This window comes from Porites lutea, chromosome 9 (genome assembly GCF_958299795.1).
Source record: "Porites lutea chromosome 9, jaPorLute2.1, whole genome shotgun sequence".
In the NCBI taxonomy this organism is placed as follows: domain Eukaryota; kingdom Metazoa; phylum Cnidaria; class Anthozoa; order Scleractinia; family Poritidae; genus Porites; species Porites lutea.
This window is the reverse complement of record NC_133209.1, coordinates 102,501-122,581: the sequence shown is the minus strand read 5'-3', so window position 1 is coordinate 122,581 and position 20,081 is coordinate 102,501. Positions and strand designations below refer to the sequence as shown.

General features: G+C 38.8%; 3 protein-coding genes across 5 annotated transcripts; 2 read left to right on the top strand and 1 right to left on the bottom strand.

Moving 5' to 3' along the window:
• The first annotated feature begins 1,781 nt into the window (after nucleotides 1-1,781).
• On the top strand, nucleotides 1,782-10,199 carry LOC140947403 (uncharacterized). 3 transcript variants are annotated; one of them, XM_073396492.1, is made up of 6 exons: nucleotides 1,782-2,107; nucleotides 3,581-3,631; nucleotides 3,943-4,517; nucleotides 5,843-5,999; nucleotides 6,899-8,253; nucleotides 8,555-10,199. In XM_073396492.1, the coding sequence occupies exons 2-6, from the start codon at nucleotides 3,592-3,594 to the stop codon at nucleotides 9,020-9,022; spliced, it is 2,595 nt and encodes an 864-aa protein (XP_073252593.1). In that variant the 5' UTR covers nucleotides 1,782-2,107; nucleotides 3,581-3,591; the 3' UTR covers nucleotides 9,023-10,199. The 3 variants fall into 3 exon arrangements, with proteins under 3 accessions (XP_073252593.1, XP_073252595.1, XP_073252594.1); XM_073396493.1 differs by lacking the exon at nucleotides 1,782-2,107 and adding an exon at nucleotides 2,831-3,002; XM_073396494.1 differs by lacking the exon at nucleotides 3,581-3,631.
• A 2,696-nt stretch (nucleotides 10,200-12,895) lies between these two features.
• On the bottom strand, nucleotides 12,896-16,036 carry LOC140948325 (glutaredoxin domain-containing cysteine-rich protein 1-like). Its single transcript, XM_073397554.1, has 4 exons — nucleotides 15,254-16,036; nucleotides 14,878-15,102; nucleotides 13,556-13,621; nucleotides 12,896-13,149 (listed from the first exon to the last, which is right to left on the bottom strand). Exons 1-4 carry the CDS (start codon nucleotides 15,536-15,538, stop codon nucleotides 12,970-12,972), a joined length of 756 nt encoding a protein of 251 aa, XP_073253655.1. The 5' UTR covers nucleotides 15,539-16,036; the 3' UTR covers nucleotides 12,896-12,969.
• A 1,585-nt stretch (nucleotides 16,037-17,621) lies between these two features.
• Nucleotides 17,622-19,742, top strand: LOC140948453 (bone morphogenetic protein 2-like). Its single transcript, XM_073397693.1, has 2 exons — nucleotides 17,622-18,179; nucleotides 18,278-19,742. Exons 1-2 carry the CDS (start codon nucleotides 17,921-17,923, stop codon nucleotides 19,159-19,161), a joined length of 1,143 nt encoding a protein of 380 aa, XP_073253794.1. The 5' UTR covers nucleotides 17,622-17,920; the 3' UTR covers nucleotides 19,162-19,742.
• The last annotated feature ends 339 nt before the right edge of the window (nucleotides 19,743-20,081 follow it).

Sequence of the window (20,081 nt, the reverse complement as noted above, 5' to 3'; positions counted from 1 at the left end):
AAGAATCTGTTTTAAATTTTAGGCTTAACAGGTTCTTATATAGAGGGGGCTTAACTGGCAAATTTTAGTCAACAGTTTCTTAAAATCCAGGTTCTGAGTCACGGTATTTTAGTTGCTAGGTTTTACTGTTGTGGAAAAGAAAAGAGAGCAATGATTTAAAAGGAGAAAGATAAGACAAACTAATTCTTGCCGCACCCTTGACCGTGTTGAAAACCCCCATCTCAGAACTTCAAAAGCTAGCTGGTCCTGAGCCATCCTAAGTAACACTTCAAATGCAATGTTTTTAATTCATTGCCTCTCAAAGTTACCAAACAACGCGATGCCTTACGGGTTTATGACCTTTCTTTAAGCCGTCATTTTTCTACGGCGATTGTTAGAGCCACTTCAAATATTGTACATAACAGACAGTTTTTTCAAGTTGATGGTTTTTGTTGTCGTAGAGGTGAATTTGAAGCTACCCCTGCAGTGACCCGTAAAATTTTATAAATCGCTACGATAGCTAAGCCGATGAGCTAAGCAGAGTGACACGTACGTGGACTGCTTGCAGTCCGCCTTTTGTCTTAAAATCCGTCTAGTTCTTATCTCATCCAGCGCGATTGCAAACCACGACGTTGTTATTACAATAAGGGATTGAGACGAGATCTCTTAATTTTTTCTTCTCGGACTTACGCCCTCATTTCTCGCGGCTTAATTCGCAACTCGCATGCTTAGGTTTCGAGTGCAGTAACTATAACTTGGCAAAGAAAAATAAGAGACTGCTCGCAGTCTAACACGTACGCTGGTGATGATGGTGATGATGACTGGTAATGATTATGATGATGATGGTACATAGTTCGTAAAATCGTGAAAAGGTCTTGAATTTTAGTAGTTGTCTTGAAAAGTCCTTGAATTCACTACTTTGTTTACGCCACATCATTTTCTGTGAAATTTGATTCTAGAGCATAGGATAAACGAAAGGTACAAAACAGAGAAAAAGTTCAAGGGAGTGAGACGAAAATAAATCGTCAGTATAAAACCGGAAGCAACAATATTTGATCTCTGTTTCTTTATTTCCAATGCTATTTCTCTATCTCAGACAGCAAGTCATACCCAGTGACTGCTGTCATTTTGCAAAGTCGTGTTGTTACGGAAAGTAGTGCAACATGCAACATAGTGTGAGAGATGATCAACCAGAGCTAAAGATGTAAAAATCGTAAATGACTACATTGAGTGTTTTAGCCAGTAGAGTGTTCAAAAGGGGGTCAAAGATTGTCAATTTACTGAATAAATGTTAGACCTTGAAAACTGTCCGTGAAAAGTCCTTGCGTGTTTCTTTGAAGTTGTACGAACCATGTGGTGGTGGTGGTGGTGGTAACGATAGTAGTGTCGATAGCAAGTGTCAATAGCAGTGGTGCCTGGCGCGATTTGTGATTATGATGACCAAGGTGATGATGATTGAGATAGAATCAGCCTGAGAATGGAGATGGTCTTCGAACGACCAAAAAAAACGACTCCCAGGGCGCGATCCATTCAACCAAAATTTCCGGAAATTTCGGTCCAAAACTCAATGGATCGGTTCGGTCCAACCGGAAAAGTTTCGAAAAAACAGGTCCACCTTTTGAGGTGGTCCTTTTTTCCCGGTCGGACCGGTCTGAATGTTGGTTGAATGGATCGCGCCCCCAGGCATCAGGGCGAAAAACCGCCGCCTGCGCGGAAGGACTGGGACGTCACTTACCATATATGGTAAGCAGCAGAAAAAACACAAACACAAGTGAGTGCTCAAGAGCTGCTGTGACTCGTGCGTCAAACTGTGGCCTGCAATGCGTTAAGGAGTAGTTGATAATCTTCCTTCGTGGTGAAATTTTGATTGCGTTAATCCAAGTCTTCAGTAACCTGATCTCATAGAAATCCGAACAGGGAATTTCTGTTTGGTAAACTGAGAAGAGAAGCAAATGATAAGCTGATCAATCTAAGGTTAAAATGTTTCTGTTATTACATGGCACATACTTAAGCTTATATTCTATCAATTTCTACTCGAGCAATCGTGGATAAGAAACTCAGGATCTTTGCTGGAGATCTCGTTTAATTTACTGCCAATAACTCAGACTCCGTCGCTGACGTTGCAGAGGTAAGGGAAATGGAACCTTTTATATTATTCTAACAGCTGGCTCGCTCTAAATCTTACATCCAGTTATAGTTAATGATTAAATTTTACAAGCTTTTTAGTAATAACAACAAGTTGTTATTAAAAATATTATGTCTCGGCTTCCTTTACATCTGTATCTTTTTTTCTGTGGGATTTCGAATTGCTATCTCTGGCTTGGTTCCGTAAGTACGAGGAATATACGATAAGAGGCTTACAAGTCGCAGTAGACCTAAGGATTAAAAGCTGGTCTTAGCAATGGTTGTGGTCTAACGTACGTGCTCATTGTCGATCAGACGCCCCGTTGTCTGATGTCTCACTAACATTTAGTTACCTCAGTATTAAACGTTCGTGTTGTTATCGAAGTGCGTGAGAGGAGCAAACTTATGAAGCTGAGAACGAGCTGAAGATCAGATTGGTGGTTAAGCGAGAGGAAGGAACAAGTTTCATACGTATGAGTTTGTGACAATGTGGTCGACGATGTAGTGGCTCATGTGCGTAATAAAACAAGTGCCACTATGTTCACTAAGGAAAATAACATATCAAGTCACAAAATTATGTAGCTTCTATTTGCTACTTGAACAATCTTTTGTTTGCACGTACGCTACAACCAGCCGCTATGACACGTTCTGAGGAACAACATAATTTAAGAGAATATCTCATCGGAAGTGTGGTTTTATCATAAACAAAAGAATATTGAACTAAAGGATATATTGAAGCTCTCATGTTTGTGGTAGCTGATTGTCAAACTGACGTCTTGGACAAAGCATTACACCTTTGAGACACTGACAAAGAATAGCGACAAACCCTTCAATAGTTGTTTCAACTTTTAACCTAATTAACATCTATCAACCCTGCTGAAAACACATCACTACTGAATGTTAGTATTATGTCACCAAGTTTGCAAGTGATTTTTTTAAACTAATGAATGCCCTGCAGAGTCATAAAAAGAGCTAGATATTTGTATTTATAATCTGATGACAAACAATTTTGTACAAGACTTTAGGATAAAAACTATGCTATGAAAGCATGACGTTTCGGGGACAACATGTTAATATTATCAAATGCAAATGAACAAAGACTGAAAGGGTGATATATAGAAAACAAAGGTGTGAAATGTAACATTAAGCACTTAAACAGACAGTTTCCAGTCCAGTGAAACTTGTCACCAAAGTATTTCATTCTTTTGTTCTTCACATTTTGATGTTATTTCTTCATTTTTAGACAACATCTGTAGTCTTTGTCCACTTGCATTTTATAATAGTGTCATATTTTCATTGCCAAAACGTTATGTTTTAACAGGGTTGTTTTTATCCCTAAATGATTTGTATAATAAGGGGGCAAAAACCCCTTTTAATGATGATTACTTTTACTATGCATTTTATTTTACATGGATCAGTAACCATAAGAAGAAGAATATTTGTTGTTATAATTTAACAAAGCATTTTGTGATTTTAGGGCTTGTTGACATGGCAGAGGGTGTTATAAAAACCTCTCAGTCAGTAGAAGGTAAGCAACTGTCTTCATCAACACTAGTTAGAAAGTGAATTACATAACACAGCTATGTAAACATTATTTTGTTGTTTGCAAGGAGTAGAAAGTGGGATTTAGAGGGGTAGGAAGTGTTAACACCAACACCATGATGTCAGGATTATATTTTGCTGGTCTGTTTTGGGCTTAAAATACTGTCAAGAGTCAGTCTGGGTGAAGTGACTTTACTCATATGGATCAGCTGACTTAATACTCCCACAAGCCCACCATTTTCTTTATAACTTGAAATTAAAGGTAATGGTTAATGTGTCATCTTAATTTTATTGCAGTTGTGGACAAACCACTTGAAGGCAAAATATCACGTGAACTTTTTCAGAAGTTTGAATCAAATTCTAGTCCGGCTCGGCCCCAGTCCTTACCTGATGAGCATTTCCGAATGAGTGCACAGTCTTTTACATCAAGCTCTGATGAAAATACAACATCACATGAAAACTTGAAAGAAAGGAAAAAGCATGTAAAAATAAAAGCGCAAGATACAAGTGAAGAACACCTGTCACCCAGTAGTACTGAAGAAGAGATTCTTTCAGATGAAGAAGCAGGCACCAACAAGAAGAAAAAGAAACGAAAGCTGAGATGGAAATGGAGTCCATTCAAGAAGATGAGGAGACTCTTTCGACACAGGAAAAGTCCTACAAGAGTTAAGTCTTGTGAAGAACTCCCAACAGGATGCTACAGTTCTACTAATCTGCCCTCAGAGGATAGTGGTTCCTTAATGAACCGAGCTAAATCAGAATCTTCTCTAGTGGAAACCAAAACCAAGACTTCTTGTGCTGACATAGAGATACATGAAAGGAGTTGCAATGTTGGTAACCCTGTGGACAGAACAAAGAGTGATTCAAGTGAGGTAAGCAACACATTAGAACAAGTTCCATCAAACAAACATTTTAATATGAAGCAACAGATGAAAAACATACTAGTTAATTATATTATTGCTGTATAAATTATTTATACTAGTTTAATATCAAAATTTATAATAATTAAGAAAAAAAACATCAAAGGTAATCAAAGAGAGATTTTTCAAAGAAAAAAAAATTTAAAAAGTATTAAAAACTGAGACAAATGATGTAGATGCCAATTTGATAGGAAAAATGCATTGGCATTCAAAATTTATTACAAGCTAGGTTGATGTGGCTGGGTATGGCTGCAGTAACACTGTGAAACCAGTATTAGGGGGACACCCACAGGACCTGGTGTCCACTTAGTACAGGTTTGTTTTACTTAAAATGTGAGGGAAAATATTCGAAACCTGATCAAGGCTGTGCTGTAGCAGAGCCCACTGTCTCGGGGACTTGGAAATTTTCCTTTTTTCATGCAAATCATGTGCTGGGTTGACCCCAGGTTGTACAGGTTCAGAGCACTGGGCTTGCTTCACTTTTTATTAGGGCACAGCCTTGAACCTAATTACTGGTAGGCTATTTGTTTAACTGTATTACCAGGGTTTTCTTTAAGGTTTTAAGTAGGCAGAGTTTTCAGAAAGTAGTGGGTTGTGGGTAAGGAGGACTCATATGATGGGCTTTACCTGGAAAATTTTTGAAAATTGAATGCTGGAAAACACATTTCCTGGCATTTTGGGTTGTGAAACTTTGACATTAGAGGGTTGAATTAAGCTGCAATTATACTAGTTTTAGTTTAGTGGTTGAACTGTCACTCTTGACCTTCCAAATAATATCCTTTTACAACTTGCTACTTCATGACGTTCATTTGACATTCATTTTGCCCATATTTTGGTCGATTTACTGGCAAATTGATACTTATTTTCTCAGTCATTTTTTCAAAGGTGGGTACATACCTTCTCTTTTGTTATTTCATTTTCGTTTGAGATACTGGCCGATAGTCATGCAGGAAAACTCCTCTTTCCCAGTTCCCTGTTCGCACTAATTATGCATTCATATCTTGATATCCAATATGGCAGACAACGAATTTTATTGTATGTACTTTCCTGCCACCGCAGCAAGGTTTGTTAAAAAAGGTAGTCTCAAACATAACGTTTCTACACTGTCCTAGAGTCAGAAATCTTTTTTATGTTTTCTGAAGTAAGGAAAGTAGCTGGTGAAACCTTGCAGAGAAGGTGGCGAACTTTGCCAGCTGCCAGCTCTTATCTACAACCCTGGTATAACAAAAGTTGTAATGTAGAGTATTCTGTCGTCTTTTCTGGCATGTATTATTCAGGGTATTGGCAAATTATTAAAGGGCTTGAAACATGTTGAAGACAAAAGCCAAGAGGACATCATTGAAGATGCAACTATGACATCAGATGAAAGAGAAAGCCAAGCAGGCTCCACAGCTCTGGACTGGAGTATAAGAAGTTCTGACAGTGTTGCTGAGAGTATGTTTATCAGTTTTTTCTTATCTTTATAAAGCTTAATAAACACCATGTGCATCCTTTTTGAAAAAACAGCCAAAATCGTTTTTGCCAGTAACAGCTAGACTGCAGGCCGGTTTTTCAGGATTAGGGAAAACAAACAAGCTGAGAAATGAACTGGAGAGAGTCCTTTCCATCCATCTAAATTCCTTTGCTTGCACATACTTTAATATGTTTGCTGTTGTGTATGGACAATCACTTGTGTATAGACGAGCCCTGTGTTAGGAGCCTTTTGTGATTGACTTTCTCTCATAGGCAAACAACCAGCCGTATCATTTTGGTTGGTCGCTTTAGGAAAGGTTCACTTCATCAGCTTCTTTCCATAATTTCCAACAGCTTAACTATATATGAAACTGGATATAAAGGGGCCGAACTGCTGGGGCCTCTGAAAAGAATAATAAAATAAAATCTTTGCTGTATCACGGTGGCCTATACTTTAACCTGCACATTTGACCTTGGTGACGTGCATTTTTTACCAACCGTTGATAGTCCATACTCACATGGTTGCGTATTGTTGTGTCATCGTGAGAATAGTCCAGACTCGTTCAAAATCGTCTCAACATTTCTTTTGTTCTCTCAACATAGAAGCCGTTTGAAACCGCTTTTTTGGCCCTGCCTGGTGTCTCTGTCTCTTAACATTCTGTCACGATTCTGTGCATTTATAGTGCTGCATACGTCATCATGCCTAGTAGAAAGTCATAATTATCTCATCCTCACCCTAGATACTTTTAAATCTCGAAAAACAGTTTTTCGGTGGATCAAGTCTTATTAGTTACCAAAAAATATGTATATAATATGTATGGAGAAGCCACTCAGATTACTGAGCCAACTAATAAAACTGAATATGCCCTCGTGTTTTTCAGCCGCTGTCAGTTTTGAGGATCTCCCAAGCACTTCGTCGCTTGAAGGACTACAAGCTGCGCATGACAGAATCAAAGTAGCCCCAAAACACCGCAGGCCGCCTACTAAGGTCCGCTCCAACAGCTCCTCTATGAACCCCCTCAATAGTGGTAAAATGAAACCACACAGGCGATCTAAAACTGATCCTAAAGATTTTACTGTGAAACCTAAAGTGGAAAGTAACTCCAGTTCAGATGTCACTACAGCAATTTTTAAGTCTCAAGAAACCAATGAGGAGCAGAGAAAGGAAAAGCATTTTGCTGATTTGAAAGCAAAAGCTGAAAGTGTTATTACCAACTCATCACCAACAAAAACTGAAATGCTTGTGAGTGACAAGGAGGGAAAAGACCTCAAAAAAGAACAGAAAGACAAACAGAACTGTGCAAAAGACGGCTCAGCTGATAGTGAGATGAAACACAATAAAGAAAACCAGACCGACAGCAAAAACAGGCTGGTTCATGAAAATACAGAGGAAAAAAAGTTTGAAGACAAGATTCTTAAAGAACTCAACAACAAGAATGAAGAATATAGACTTAACTTGAAGAAAAGATCGGAATCTCTCGACGTCATAAAACCGAAAAGCAAATCAGGATCAGAGCCGATTTGTCCGGACACTGGGGCAGAAAGCGCTGAGCCCCAGAAAAGGAGAACAGCTTTGAACAGCTTCGAGTCCAAAGAAAAAAGCCCAGATCGTGACTTAAAAGTCAGGACACAGTTAGAAAATGAAAAGCTAGTTAAAACTTCAGTTTGCAGGGAAAATCAACCCGCCAATCTTCCCACCAATAATGTGTCTATTAGCAAAATGGAACCCGTAGTTTCCACATCAACAGGCTTGGATGAAAAAAGTTCACTGGGTTCAAAAGCGAGCGCGGGCAAGGAAACGAATTCAGAGCAAAAAGCGGGATTCAGACCTGCCATGAAAAAAAGGTCGGAATCCCTCGAGGTCGTAGAAACAAAAGGTAAATCAGGACCAGAGATTGGTTCGCATACTGGTGCAGTAAGCAAGCCTCAAGTGAGAAGAGGGTTTTCTTTGGACAGCGTCGAGTCTACAGAAAAAAGCTCTGACTTCAAAGTCAGAAAACTAGTGATGGAAAAAGAAAAACTGGGTGGAACTTCGGTTTGCAAAAACAATCAATCCGCCAATACTCAGACAAAAAACCAAACGGAAGTTAATTTGGATGAAAAGAATTTACTAGGTCCAAAAGAGAGCGACAAGGAAGCAAGTTCTATACAACCTTCCTGGGTAGAGCTTGCCAATCAAAGAAGTAAGAGACTTTCACAACTGCTTAATGAAGATGTCAAGGAAACCAACAGTCAGGTAAAAGCAAGGTGTCATTGTTATGTTAGTATTTTTAAAAACTACAACGTACTCTACCTTTAGCGGGCTTATTTTAATGCCACATTCAACACTGGATTTGGTTGTGTTGCTTCAGTTACATTTGATATGGAGCTTATCTCCCTGTTTGATCTTATTGTCGCTTGAGATAGATATGTTTCTAGTGACTGGGCTTTCTGCTCTTGTACTTTTGATAAGGAAATGTATCAGTATGTTATTTCATTTTTTTCTCCCTACCATGTTTTCTTAAATGGTAACTCGCTGTGTCCATTTCTCGTTTTAGGTGTCACCGAAAGTGGGTACTGAATTTCAATCTACTTCCAATTCTGCCGCTAGTAATAGCGATAAAAAACCGCTTCCACGTGTTAAGGAAAAACCGGCTGTACCAGCTAAAAAGGAGGGATTAGCCAACAAGGTGAAGACACCAAAACCTGATCCAAGCAGCAAAAGATTTTATGGAAAAGTTGAGAATAAGGCACCGATTTCTAATCCATCCAGTCATGAAATGCTCGATGCGGACTTGAAAAGAACAGGCTTACCAGTCAAAGCCGCTTGCGGTGCGGACAAGTGTGTGGTATGCGGGACAGCGGTATATCAAATGGAGAAGTGTAGCTTGGATAACTGGGTACTTCACCGTCGTTGTGTCAAATGCACAGTCTGCAAACGACTCTTGACAGTTGGGAACTTTGTTATGGCTGAATGTAAAGTGTACTGTAAACCGCATGCTAAAGCAGTTACTGTTTCCATGTAGCAGGCTCCGAAACAATTCGTTATCCAAAGTCTGATTTTAGGAATTACGTTGGGGTACTTTCTCTTTGTCAGCAGTAACGGAGATAAGTAGGTGAAACATGATCGTCCTGGTGGGCGTATTCCTGTACTTAGGTTGACAGCCGTGACTAATGTTGCGTCAACCTGTGCGGTAGTCTTCCTCAGAGTCAAAGTGTAACGGAGATGTCGTGTTGCTCGCGTTACGTAAAAACGGTTGAGTAGAAGTGTTCCATACACCATACAAGTCGCCTCCATACTCGATAACGGATTCGTGCGTCTAGCTCAGTTGTTCAAAAGGTGGATAGCTCTATCCACCGGATAAATCACTATCCAGGGGATAAGTATTATGGAAACCCACTGCACCATCCACTGGATAGAGATTTATCCGCTGGATAGCGCTATCCACCTTTTGAACAACTGAGTCCTGAACTTTATTATACAATCAAAAAATGCATGAAGAGTTCGTTCGAGCTCGGATTGTATGTGCCGGAATGAGAATCAGTTGAGTTAATTATTACATCAGTTATTTAGTCGTACCGATTACAATGTACAGCCATCGATCTGTAGCCATGTGTGACCGACAATAGTTAAATCATGCTCCAAGAAGCGTTTAAGTGGCCCCAAAGTCCATCTGATAAAATTTACTATCTGTGTACTCTTCTTCCGGAATACGACCGAACAAATGAACCCTAAAACCGGCCCATTTAGTCGTCTTTTCTTATCGTTTTTACTACATTTTCTGCGACTTATATCCATCAGGAGTTTAACTGTGATATTTAATGAAATCCTTTGAGTCTTCTTTTGCTCAGTCTTACTTTTTAAGTATTTTAACAGTTTATAAAAGCATGCGTACAGGAAAGAACCATTTATTTAACTACAATGTTTAATAAGAACCATGAGTCTACTTAATTTAAAACAGATAGTTGGTTTTTAGTGCTGCATGTTTTTTAAATAGTTTACCTTAGGCTTTTTTGCCATTTGAATCACGGTACTTACAGGAATGAAACGAAAAGAATATATTTTTTGCTTACCTAACTGTTATATTTTAACCGTCTTTTATTGACAATAGTGTCGTGTTATTTAAATTTACAGTTGGCGAACCACGCGGCTTGTACATGAGGTTAAAACTTATCTAAATAAACAGGCAAATTTAAAACGAATACCCAGTCAGATCCATAATCTATGACTCTTAATGTTGAGTCCTTGTCTGACAAAGGAATTTAGTAAGATTCTGGGAAACTGTGCACAGCATTCAAAACAATCTGAAGGTTCGTGTTAGTGCCCGGTTATGACAACTTCAGCCAGTATGATGAAGAAACAAACACAAACATTCCTAGGGATTGTTTTTTTTTTTTTTTTTGGGGGGGGGGGGGGGTTGATGTTTTCGCCCCCATTCGATCATCCCCGTCACCTGAAATCCGGAGTAGACGTTAATTGTCACACCAAGTGATTTTGTAGTTGCAACCTGTTTCACCCGAGAACCATTCATTGCAACTGATGGGAAAGTAGTAATGGTATTTAGCCTTTCATCATATCCTTTCAGCATAAATTCGTTTATAGTCACAGTTAGAGTAAGTTTGTTTGCGTTTAACCAGGTATGCACGTTCAAAAGGTGCTCATTAACACATGATTCAGTGCTGTTTACATCATTATCCGCGATATGAGATGCGTGTCATCGGCGAAGATCCTCGGTTCACCAGTTTGACAAACAATTTGGACGGTGATTAATGACTATAATATTAATGTCCACTAGGATGGTCCCCTGAGGGACACCACAGGTTAATACATGGCTGTCAGATAAGGACCCACCAACTGAGCATTGTTGCTGCGTGTTCGTAGCGAACTACTGTAGTGTCAGTGATACAACCATAGATAGCTGAAAGTGTAATTCCCTTGTCCTGCTTCAGTAGCCTGCTAATATAGCAGCCATCTCTCCTCATCCCTAGCGGCGAGAAGCGAAGAGAGATGGCCGTATTTTCAGGCTACGGCTGAATCAGCGGAGGTTTCCATGGTATCGAGACTTAAGCTACTGAAGATCATACCATGAACATCGTGTGAAGGTCGTCAGTGAGAAGAGGATTATCCATGATAACCTTTAGGAAGCTAGCGAGTCAGTAATGGTTTTGATCGTTTATATTCGGAATTTTAATTAACATAGGTACAGTATGTGGTCCTTGGTCCCCGTCTAAAAGTCATTAACTTGAATATCTTACCCGAATCTTCACGTAACGAGCTGAAATACTCCCTGAAGATAGCTTTTATGTTCTTCTCGATAATCCTGAAGTTTCAAGTTCCAGACATAAATATTTTGCTTGGGGTTCGAAAAAGGGTGACCGTTTTCGATGGTCCTTGGTCCGCGTCTCAGGTAAGCAGCACGAAAAAAACGTAAAAATGTTATAGTTTTCACACGAAAACGTGATTTTCACAATATTTCATGTATTTTTTTTCTTTTCTTGATGCACAGGTAGCCCAAGCTCACTATGAGAGCCCTGAACAAAATTATCCTACTTAGCTAATTAATTATTCATACAGTAAGAAAATTATAAGACGTTGTATGGAGAAATATTCTTTGCTCACTAAATTAGCAAAATGTACATTGAATATCGCTTTGAAGCTTACCTTTAGCATCTTCTTGTTTTTCTTTGTATTCTGACTGCATTTCAGACCTCCTAGGCACTGTTTAAGGCCTTTTTTGGAGCGACAGTTTTTCACCTAGATGACAGTAGAGAGAAGAGAAGAGAAGGTTGGCAAACCTCTCTTGACCGGCTCCGCTCTCGGCGGCGATAAATTCCGTGACATTTGCGACATGGAGACAATTCCGCCAGAAACAGATGTCCTGATAAATAACGCACATTTTCCATCATTCACATCGCCAAAATTCCCATTTCGAAGGTCCTTCTCTTCTCTTCTCTCTACTGTCATCTAGGTGAAAAACTGTCGCTCCAAAAAAGGCCTTAAACAGTGCCTAGGAGGTCTGAAATGCAGTCAGAATACAAAGAAAAACAAGAAGATGCTAAAGGTAAGCTTCAAAGCGATATTCAATGTACATTTTGCTAATTTAGTGAGCAAAGAATATTTCTCCATACAACGTCTTATAATTTTATTGCTGTATGAATAATTAATTAGCTAAGTAGGATAATGTTGTTCAGGGCTCTCATAGTGAGCTTGGGCTACCTGTGCTTGATGCAATTAAGTTAAAGTTTTTTTCGGAAGATGTTGTGAGCATAAAATAATCTGCTCTTGTTTCAAAGACTTAGAAAACAGTCTCCTCGAGTCCTCGACACGAGCGTCGACGAGCGGTTTCAGCGCGGTCGAAATAATTACAAAAAACTCTGTATATATTCGAGGTATTAAAAAAAGAGAACTTGTAGACATGTATAGGGACGATTTTCAAAACATTCTTCGAAAACAAAGGCCGTCGCTTTTTATTTTGCGAAGTTTTACTCAACCAGGTCATAGGTCGTGGACCAAGGGCCGCTAAGCGAAAATTGGGATATTTTTCAAGAGTCGATAAAACAAAAAATTCAGAGTCTTTCATTATTCAACGTATTTTTTTCTCGACGAAATATTTTATCATTTTCGGACAAGTCGCGGACCAAGGGCATCGCGGACTTGCGCGGACCAAGGACCACATACTGTATAAGCTTTCAAAATGAACGAAAGACCTATGTCACGCCACAAAACTGAGCAGGCTGAAGGTTGAATACAATTTCGTGATGCCGTATTCATTTATATCTTGAGTTTGTCTATATGGCACTTCCAAGGTTGTTTCACCTTTTAAATACCACTTCATATTTAATTCACCTGTCCAGCAGGGATTTGAAAAAGCATGCTGCGCAGGGATTAAGGCTCATTACTTGACCCCTCTGTTATAGTTGGAGGGCAGTTCTACGATAGACCATTGGTTTTCATCCCATAGAACCTTTTCAATTACATTGAGCTGCTGCACTCCGAGCAGCGTTGTAATCCATTTTCATTGCACGCAGTGCATCGAAGAACACTGATCTGTCTAGAAATTCTTGTTGTTCGTGATCTTCTGCTTCCATGACATTGAGTACAGTTAATGTACCGAAAACCACCACAGCTGTGACATACATTGTTATCTCGCCTCTAGAGAAAAAAAAAACATCCAGCTATCATTTCAACTGACAACACATTGTGAATTTCCTTTAGATTTTAACAATTTTTTTGATGAACTATTTAGGTAAAACGAGCTAGCATCAGCTCTTCCAGTTAAGCTTTGCAAGCTACTCGAGTCTAAAAGCTGCTAACACCGAGTCTGATCCGAGACTCAACAGATTGGGATTGAGAGGGTGCCATTTTTGACATTTTTGGAACTTTTCGCTCCGCTTGTAATTAAAGAGCACGTTATTTGATGCAAGTAGCACACAGATGTTATCCTTGAAAACGTATGAAGTCTTTGTTGAAAGTGTTTTAAGACCAGGAATCCCCAGAGATTCAATGAGGAACCCTCTACCCAAAACGTTACCCTAGAAGGTAATTCTCTTCTTTTTACCTCAAAACTTTGAAGCAGTCTCTTCAGTTCTCCAGTTTCGTTCATTTGTTCTAGTTCTTGAACGCCCTGGGGGAAAAGGAAAAGAAGTATTAAAACTGCATTAGTCTTGATTGCAGTTTTTCACCAACTCTTAGCCCAGCCTCCGACACAAACTTCTTAGGCCTTCGTTCCTACGTGTTCCTTATACGCGTGACGTATCCTTAAGAACGTCTGCCAGGGAGGCTACTGGGCGTAGGAGCTTCAGCTTTTTGGGCAACTCACAGCATCTTATGTGCTCGAGCGTTGCCCACTCTCCAAGAAACCCGCCATCTTTAATAATCTAACATCAATTAAGCAAAGCTAACCGATTATTAAGATTTCTTCCACCCCATTGCCCAGCAGGAAAGCTATATTAGTTGAAAAAATTCTTCTGGGAAAAAGATATCGCCTTTCGTTTTTGCACTCAAACAGGTGCTTTTATTTTGCATGCTTCCGTGCAAATTTCTCAGAAAAACTGTGAAAACTGTGGCTAAAAGTGATAGATAAAAAAACTACTCATAAAAAAACACCATGAATATCCTGGAATACCCTGACTGGCTCATTCTCTTTAAAGAATGAGCGCGGCTGTAGGTATGAGGAGGACAAAATGGAAAACCTACATATTCTATTTTATACTAAGATTAGTCAGTGCTTTGGAAAAGCATGAAAAACTGGATGTGTTTAACAAATTCCTATTTTGCTTTTTCATCTTGTCTAACATTTTTTGTGACAATGTTATCGCAATCAGGTGTAAGAATATCTAGATATATGGCATTATGAAAAATTTAACGAAGAAAAACATTTTATTCGGCATCTTTTTCTTATGGCTGAATTATATTTTTGTGATCACTGTTTATGCAACAAAGCAAGGCAATATGCTGTTAAAAGCTGGAGGAGTACAATCTACGCAGTCTTCGGGCATATTGTCATAAAACAAGACGAAATGCAAATAAGCCTTGTTGTTTTGATTGCTATGAAGACCGTTGAGGGAAACACAACAACGACGGATATGGTGTGCCAGTGGGACTGATATAATTGCATGCCATAACTTTGATTAAAGCCCCACATAGGGCAATGTGCAAAATGAACTATGCAACAAATCAAAACAATAATTGTCGTCACATATTGCTTTTACATTTGCGGACAACAAGTTTTTTAACTTAGGTTTTCAATACTCGAGTATCAAGTAGGGTTTAAGTAGTCGCTTTAATCATAGTTAGTAGAGTTAATATGTGAGCAATTTCAATCAATCAATCCCTCAAGAACCGGTCACCAATGTATTTACCATGTCACACTCATCTTACCCCTAAAGAAGCTCCATTTACAAACACATGCGGCACGGAAGCGTTCTGAATTCCTAGTCTTTTGTCAAGCTGGTTTTGATAATCCTTATGCATAAATATATTCCGCTCATCTACTTTAAGTCCTAAATTGTCGAACAATTTCTTGACGTATGCACACTCCTCCACTTTGGAGCGAATTCCTCCCATCGATGTGGTGTACACAATGATCTTCCCTTCCTCCTTTTCCTATTAAATAAAAAGAAGAAAAATTGGGATAGCGAGTTTGTGACAAAGACATATCGATGTTTGCATAAATAATTAACAAGGAGCAAAGTTAAGTACATAGATCTACTCAGACTAATCTTACACAGTGCATTGAAGCTTTGTGCGGACCTACCTCAAGACTTTTCCCAACAAAGCCTACTCTCAAGCACTCCTTTCTTTCTTTTATCATATTTTTGAATCCCCGGACTGTACCAGTTGGCCCAATAATTTCTCTTGGACACAAGACATGATTTCCAATCGTCTTTTGCACGCCGTTTGTTTGCACGCAATCTTGAGACGAAGAGGCCGATTCTTCATTTCTATGATTAAAGGAAGTAAGTTCAACGGTGTTTGCAGAATCAAGCCTCTTATCTAAACGAAACATCATCGACAACTGGGTCGTAAGAAAGACCAGCATACATCTGGCGAGCCTGGGAGTACGAGTTTTCAACGTGTCCGAGTATTAAATGGCGTTGAAAGTCTAACAATAGCTGTCCGCTGATTTTGTATTGTTGGTTGTTTTGTGCTTGTACGGTTTGTTCTGCTTCAATTGCAAGACCGGGTTGATGCATAATTTCATCATGGCTAAGTGACTTAAAAACCGCCATAAATTAGGCTGTGATTGGTCGAATTGCGTTACTACACATATATGCATTCTTAATGATCAGTATGAAAGAAACGTCGACCAATTTTATACTTCACTATTTTCGCGGTTCGTGTGCACGCCTTTTAAAAATTATACTGGACAGAAGCAATTTGAAAAAGGAGTTGAAAGTAACGTAATTTTTGTCCTGGTTTTGCACATTGGCAGTTTGGAGGAGGACTTAATGGCGTGATTTTTCTGATGAAAAACTGAGAAATTTCACATTGCCATGCAATGGAAGAAGATACCCGTGTAAATCATAAACACATTGCACATACGTAGAACGAGGCTTACTCAGTCGCGCTGAAAGGGTAACAACTTTGTATGAGAATAATTTTGAAAGCCGGTTAATTCTTCTTAAAACCTCTACCTGCTAAACTTCCCTTTCATTGTCTAATAAAGACAACGATTTTTTTTTGTTTTGATCATTTTCCTTAAACCCCTTATTAACAGTTTTTAGTCGGAGACCACGCACTAGTGCTAAGGTACGCAGTTTTACAACAATAATGAACATGACGAGGATAATGACTCTTATGATTATAACAACAACAATAGTTTGTCTCCTTTTCCCCGCATTAGGAGGATTTGAAATCAGTTTATTTTTTTGAACAAGAATTTAGAAACCTTCATTTGATATTAGTTTTAAAATATCAATGATTTATATTTAAAACGTCTGGGTGACGACACTAGGCTTGGCGTCTGAGGCTGAAAATTCCCGCCTTATAAGCTTGGTAACGGACCCATCTGCATGTAAACAAATCATAAACATACCATATACAGCAGTAAAGTACAAATATCAGTGATATCCTGTCAGCGGACAATCAGCTCCTACCCTTTAGCCAAACAAAGTTGAACAATAAAATAATTTTTTTAAAAAAATTCGTTTTTTTGTTCTAAGCGTTCCTCTCTTTCTCTGTTATTATGATGTTAATGACAATGAATCACCGTCTTCATATCGTCATTATTATCATGTATATAACAAGCGGTATAAGAGTCTGCAAGAGAATGAATTTACCAAGGCAGTAAAATGGCACAGATGGAACTATAAAATATAAGTCAATAGATAGACAAATTTATAGTATATAGGTCATATACTAGGATCAATTTATTCAGAGCTGCTTTTTTAAAATTATTTGTCGGGGCTTTGTGTTATCCTTTATCCTTTTGCTCTGATCCATCGTAAATTCAGAAATGACATTACGCATTTAAAAAACAAAACAAAACATAACATAACCACAGAGAAAAGCTCAATACTAAAAGATAGACGCGTCATTCTTAACTTGTCAAAAAAGTAAAGCTGGACATAGGTGGCCTTCTTCTCGTGATTGGGGACACAAAAAAACTCAACAAACAAAAATCTTTTGTGTTAACACAATCGAGCTGGTCGTTTGATGATCCATAACAATTTAATGACTGAAGGATTACAAGGGCATTTTTAAGATTTAAGACAGCTATCTGCATATGAAAACATTCTAAAAAAAAACCCGCTTTCTCTTTGCATTTTTCCCTTTCAGCAGACCCTCCCTCGCCTCACCTCTTTTTTTTTGTTGAGAATCATAACCGCGACAGCCTGGCAGGCACTCTAAATCAAACCTATCTCATACATAAAATATATGGGTATTAGGATACTCGAAGATGTAAATAAGATTTTTATTAGGTTTATAGTTCAGATTCGAAAATAGGAGGACTGGTAAAGTGAAAAAAATTGTGAAGTGTCGATTGCAAGCTAACGAAAGGTTTCTTCAGAATTCAGCATACAAAACGTTTCATTAAATGGGCTGTCAAGCGAAATATGAGCACAACTAAAATAGTTTACTCAACAGAGCCTACGGTCAGCATTTGAAAAGTTGAAATAGGAAAAAAGTTTCATTTTTGGTCGTTTGGCTTCCAAGAAACAATTAAATATTAGCTTTCTTCTTTGTTAGCCATTGAATATTACTAGTATGCTTTTTTGGTGCCAGTATAAATTGAGAATAATTCCGGCGTGGCTGGCTGCAGCGTTTAGCGAATGTCGGGCATGCACGTGAACAATATAGTGGGCGGCTATAAAATCACAAATGAACCATTCACCTACTTCAGTAATCAGTGTAACATTCGATAGCTCGCAAACCGACTGACAACGCTTGAACTGAGGAAGGAATCAAACAAAGCCTAGAAATGAATTCTCTGAACGTCGTCTTAGTTTTGATGAGCTTCACAACAGTATCCCAACAAAATGAAGATGCCGAGTTTATCCCAACTACACAAAGTGATTTACTCAAGCTTCTAGAAATCAAGGAAAAGCCAAGCGTGTTACGAAGCAGGTCTCAAGTGCCTAAATATGTCATGGACTTGTACAGGGACCAAGCTCACTTTGGTGGTTTTACCAAGGCATGGAAATCAGCTCCTGGTACAACAATACGAACTTTCTTTCGAGGTATGTAAATGTGTTTTCTCTATCAAATGCATACCCGAGTGAATTATAAATGTCATCGTAATTTGCATGGTTAACGATGTCTTTTATTATTGTTTTAGATACGAGAGTCGTTGACGATGGGCGCCTTTTCTTCTTCAACTTATCAGCACTTCAAACCAAAGAAAAAGTTCAAAAGGCAGAATTGAGGATATTTAAAAGACGTTCCAAGCTCGACTCCTCTTGTGGACACTTTAAGGTGACAGTGAATCGTTTAAACCGCAGAGTTGTGCGGGACGGTGCCGCAAGTAGCTGGAAAAAACGAAAGCAAACTGTAGTCGACACAAAACTGGTAAAATGTAGACGAGTTGGCGAGTGGATTGTTTTAAATGTTACCCCAGCTGTGACGTTTTGGAATTCATGGCCGTCGCGAAATTTCGGCTTGTGGATAACTGTGACAGGATTAGGGGCTCCAGAGTCAGATTTCTACATTGCCACTGGAGGTAGAAAGGAGCCTATCCTGATCATTTATGGTGACAGTCAGAACGAAAAGAACGACCACAGATTACTAAGAAGTGCTAACGAGGTTCCCAAAGAAACACGAGAGACGTATCAACAACATACACGGTCGAAAAGGAAAAGCAACGAAGAGGCTTTCAGTTCTACAAGAAGTCGAAGATCGGTAGATGAGGATATGTGTACAAGGCATCAACTGTTTGTAAAGTTTCGTGATTTAAAATGGGACAAATGGATTATAGCTCCTCGTGGCTTTAAAGCTTTTTATTGCATGGGAAAGTGCCCCGAAATCATCGACAAATTCTTCAATCCAACCAATCACGCAATAATACAAAATCTTCTTCATCACCGACATAATAAAAACATTCCCGCTGCATGTTGCGTACCGACGAGTTTACACTCAATGACTATAATGTATTTTGAACTAGATGGCAGTATTGTATTAAGAGAATATTCGGGTATGGTAGCATCAACATGTGGCTGCCGCTAAAAAAGAGTTTGTCCCGTTCAATTCACTGCAAGCAACCATTATAGAGCCGAACAATTTAGTGTCATAAAGAACGTATTTATATTGATGAATGGTGCTATGCACCCTAATACAATATTGGAAAATATAGACCAAGATTAAAGTAGAATGCTATCTAACCAGAAAAAATATCTACAATAGATTGTCCTCTAACGAAAGGACATATTCAAGTTAAACTTGAAAAACGAATGCACTCTTCCCTTTAAATTTGAATGCATGATCTAGCACTTAGCTCCTAAAATGACGTCTATAGAACGTTTCTGTTTAAGACAGTATGAACAAGGCCGTAGTTAGATGTTCGATCCGTGTACTAAAAATGGAACAGCCCAACCTATTATGAGCAATCAACAGGCTGCTCCAGCGACTGAGTACTGTTGTTCATTGACAGTTCATATATTTTATTTATTTCCGCCGAATGAGGCAGTAAGCCGCCGTCTATCACTTGAAAAATTTGCATGAAATTCAGACTACTTATATCACGCTCCTGTAACCATGAATGAAATAAATTTAGTTGCGGCCAAGACCTGTTCCGCAATCACGTACAATGGTTGCCTTAGCGTTATTTCCATTTTTTTTTTTCGTGAGGGTTCTTGTGTAGCAGTTTGTTGGAGTTACTTTGTATGTTTTAGCAATCTACATAATTACGGATTTACACTCTGTTTGGAACAGTTGTACTTCAAAGTCAAGGGTAAATTGTTGACTTACAGTATGGATTATGCACTTCACAAGTGCTGACTTGTGGCATCTTATTTTAAGTTACTTAAACGGATATTGTACGAGGGAGTTAAGGCCGCCGGCTTCTTCAACTGATAAATCCCGATAAATCCAATTATTTTGCAATGAGATGTTCCAACGCAAAAAATAGGAAACGAACGAGCAAAAAT

What these genes read in the sequence shown, in the direction of transcription:
- LOC140947403 (XM_073396492.1), top strand. Translation starts at nt 3,592, where the DNA reads ATGGCAGAGGGTGTTATAAAAACCTCTCAGTCAGTAGAAG. An exon ending in CAAAGAGTGATTCAAGTGAG is followed by an intron (nt 4,518 to 5,842) that starts GTAAGCAACACA and finishes TGTATTATTCAG; the next exon opens with GGTATTGGCAAATTATTAAA. An exon ending in TCAAGGAAACCAACAGTCAG is followed by an intron (nt 8,254 to 8,554) that starts GTAAAAGCAAGG and finishes TTCTCGTTTTAG; the next exon opens with GTGTCACCGAAAGTGGGTAC.
- LOC140948325 (XM_073397554.1), bottom strand. Translation starts at nt 15,538, where the DNA reads ATGCTGGTCTTTCTTACGACCCAGTTGTCGATGATGTTTCGTTTAGAT. An exon ending in TTGTTGGGAAAAGTCTTGAG is followed by an intron (nt 15,103 to 15,253) that starts GTAGGTCCGCAC and finishes TTTATTTAATAG; the next exon opens with GAAAAGGAGGAAGGGAAGAT. An exon ending in TAAATGGAGCTTCTTTAGGG is followed by an intron (nt 13,622 to 14,877) that starts GTAAGATGAGTG and finishes CTTTTCCCCCAG; the next exon opens with GGCGTTCAAGAACTAGAACA.
- LOC140948453 (XM_073397693.1), top strand. Translation starts at nt 17,921, where the DNA reads ATGAATTCTCTGAACGTCGTCTTAGTTTTGATGAGCTTCACAACAGTA. An exon ending in AATACGAACTTTCTTTCGAG is followed by an intron (nt 18,180 to 18,277) that starts GTATGTAAATGT and finishes TTATTGTTTTAG; the next exon opens with ATACGAGAGTCGTTGACGAT.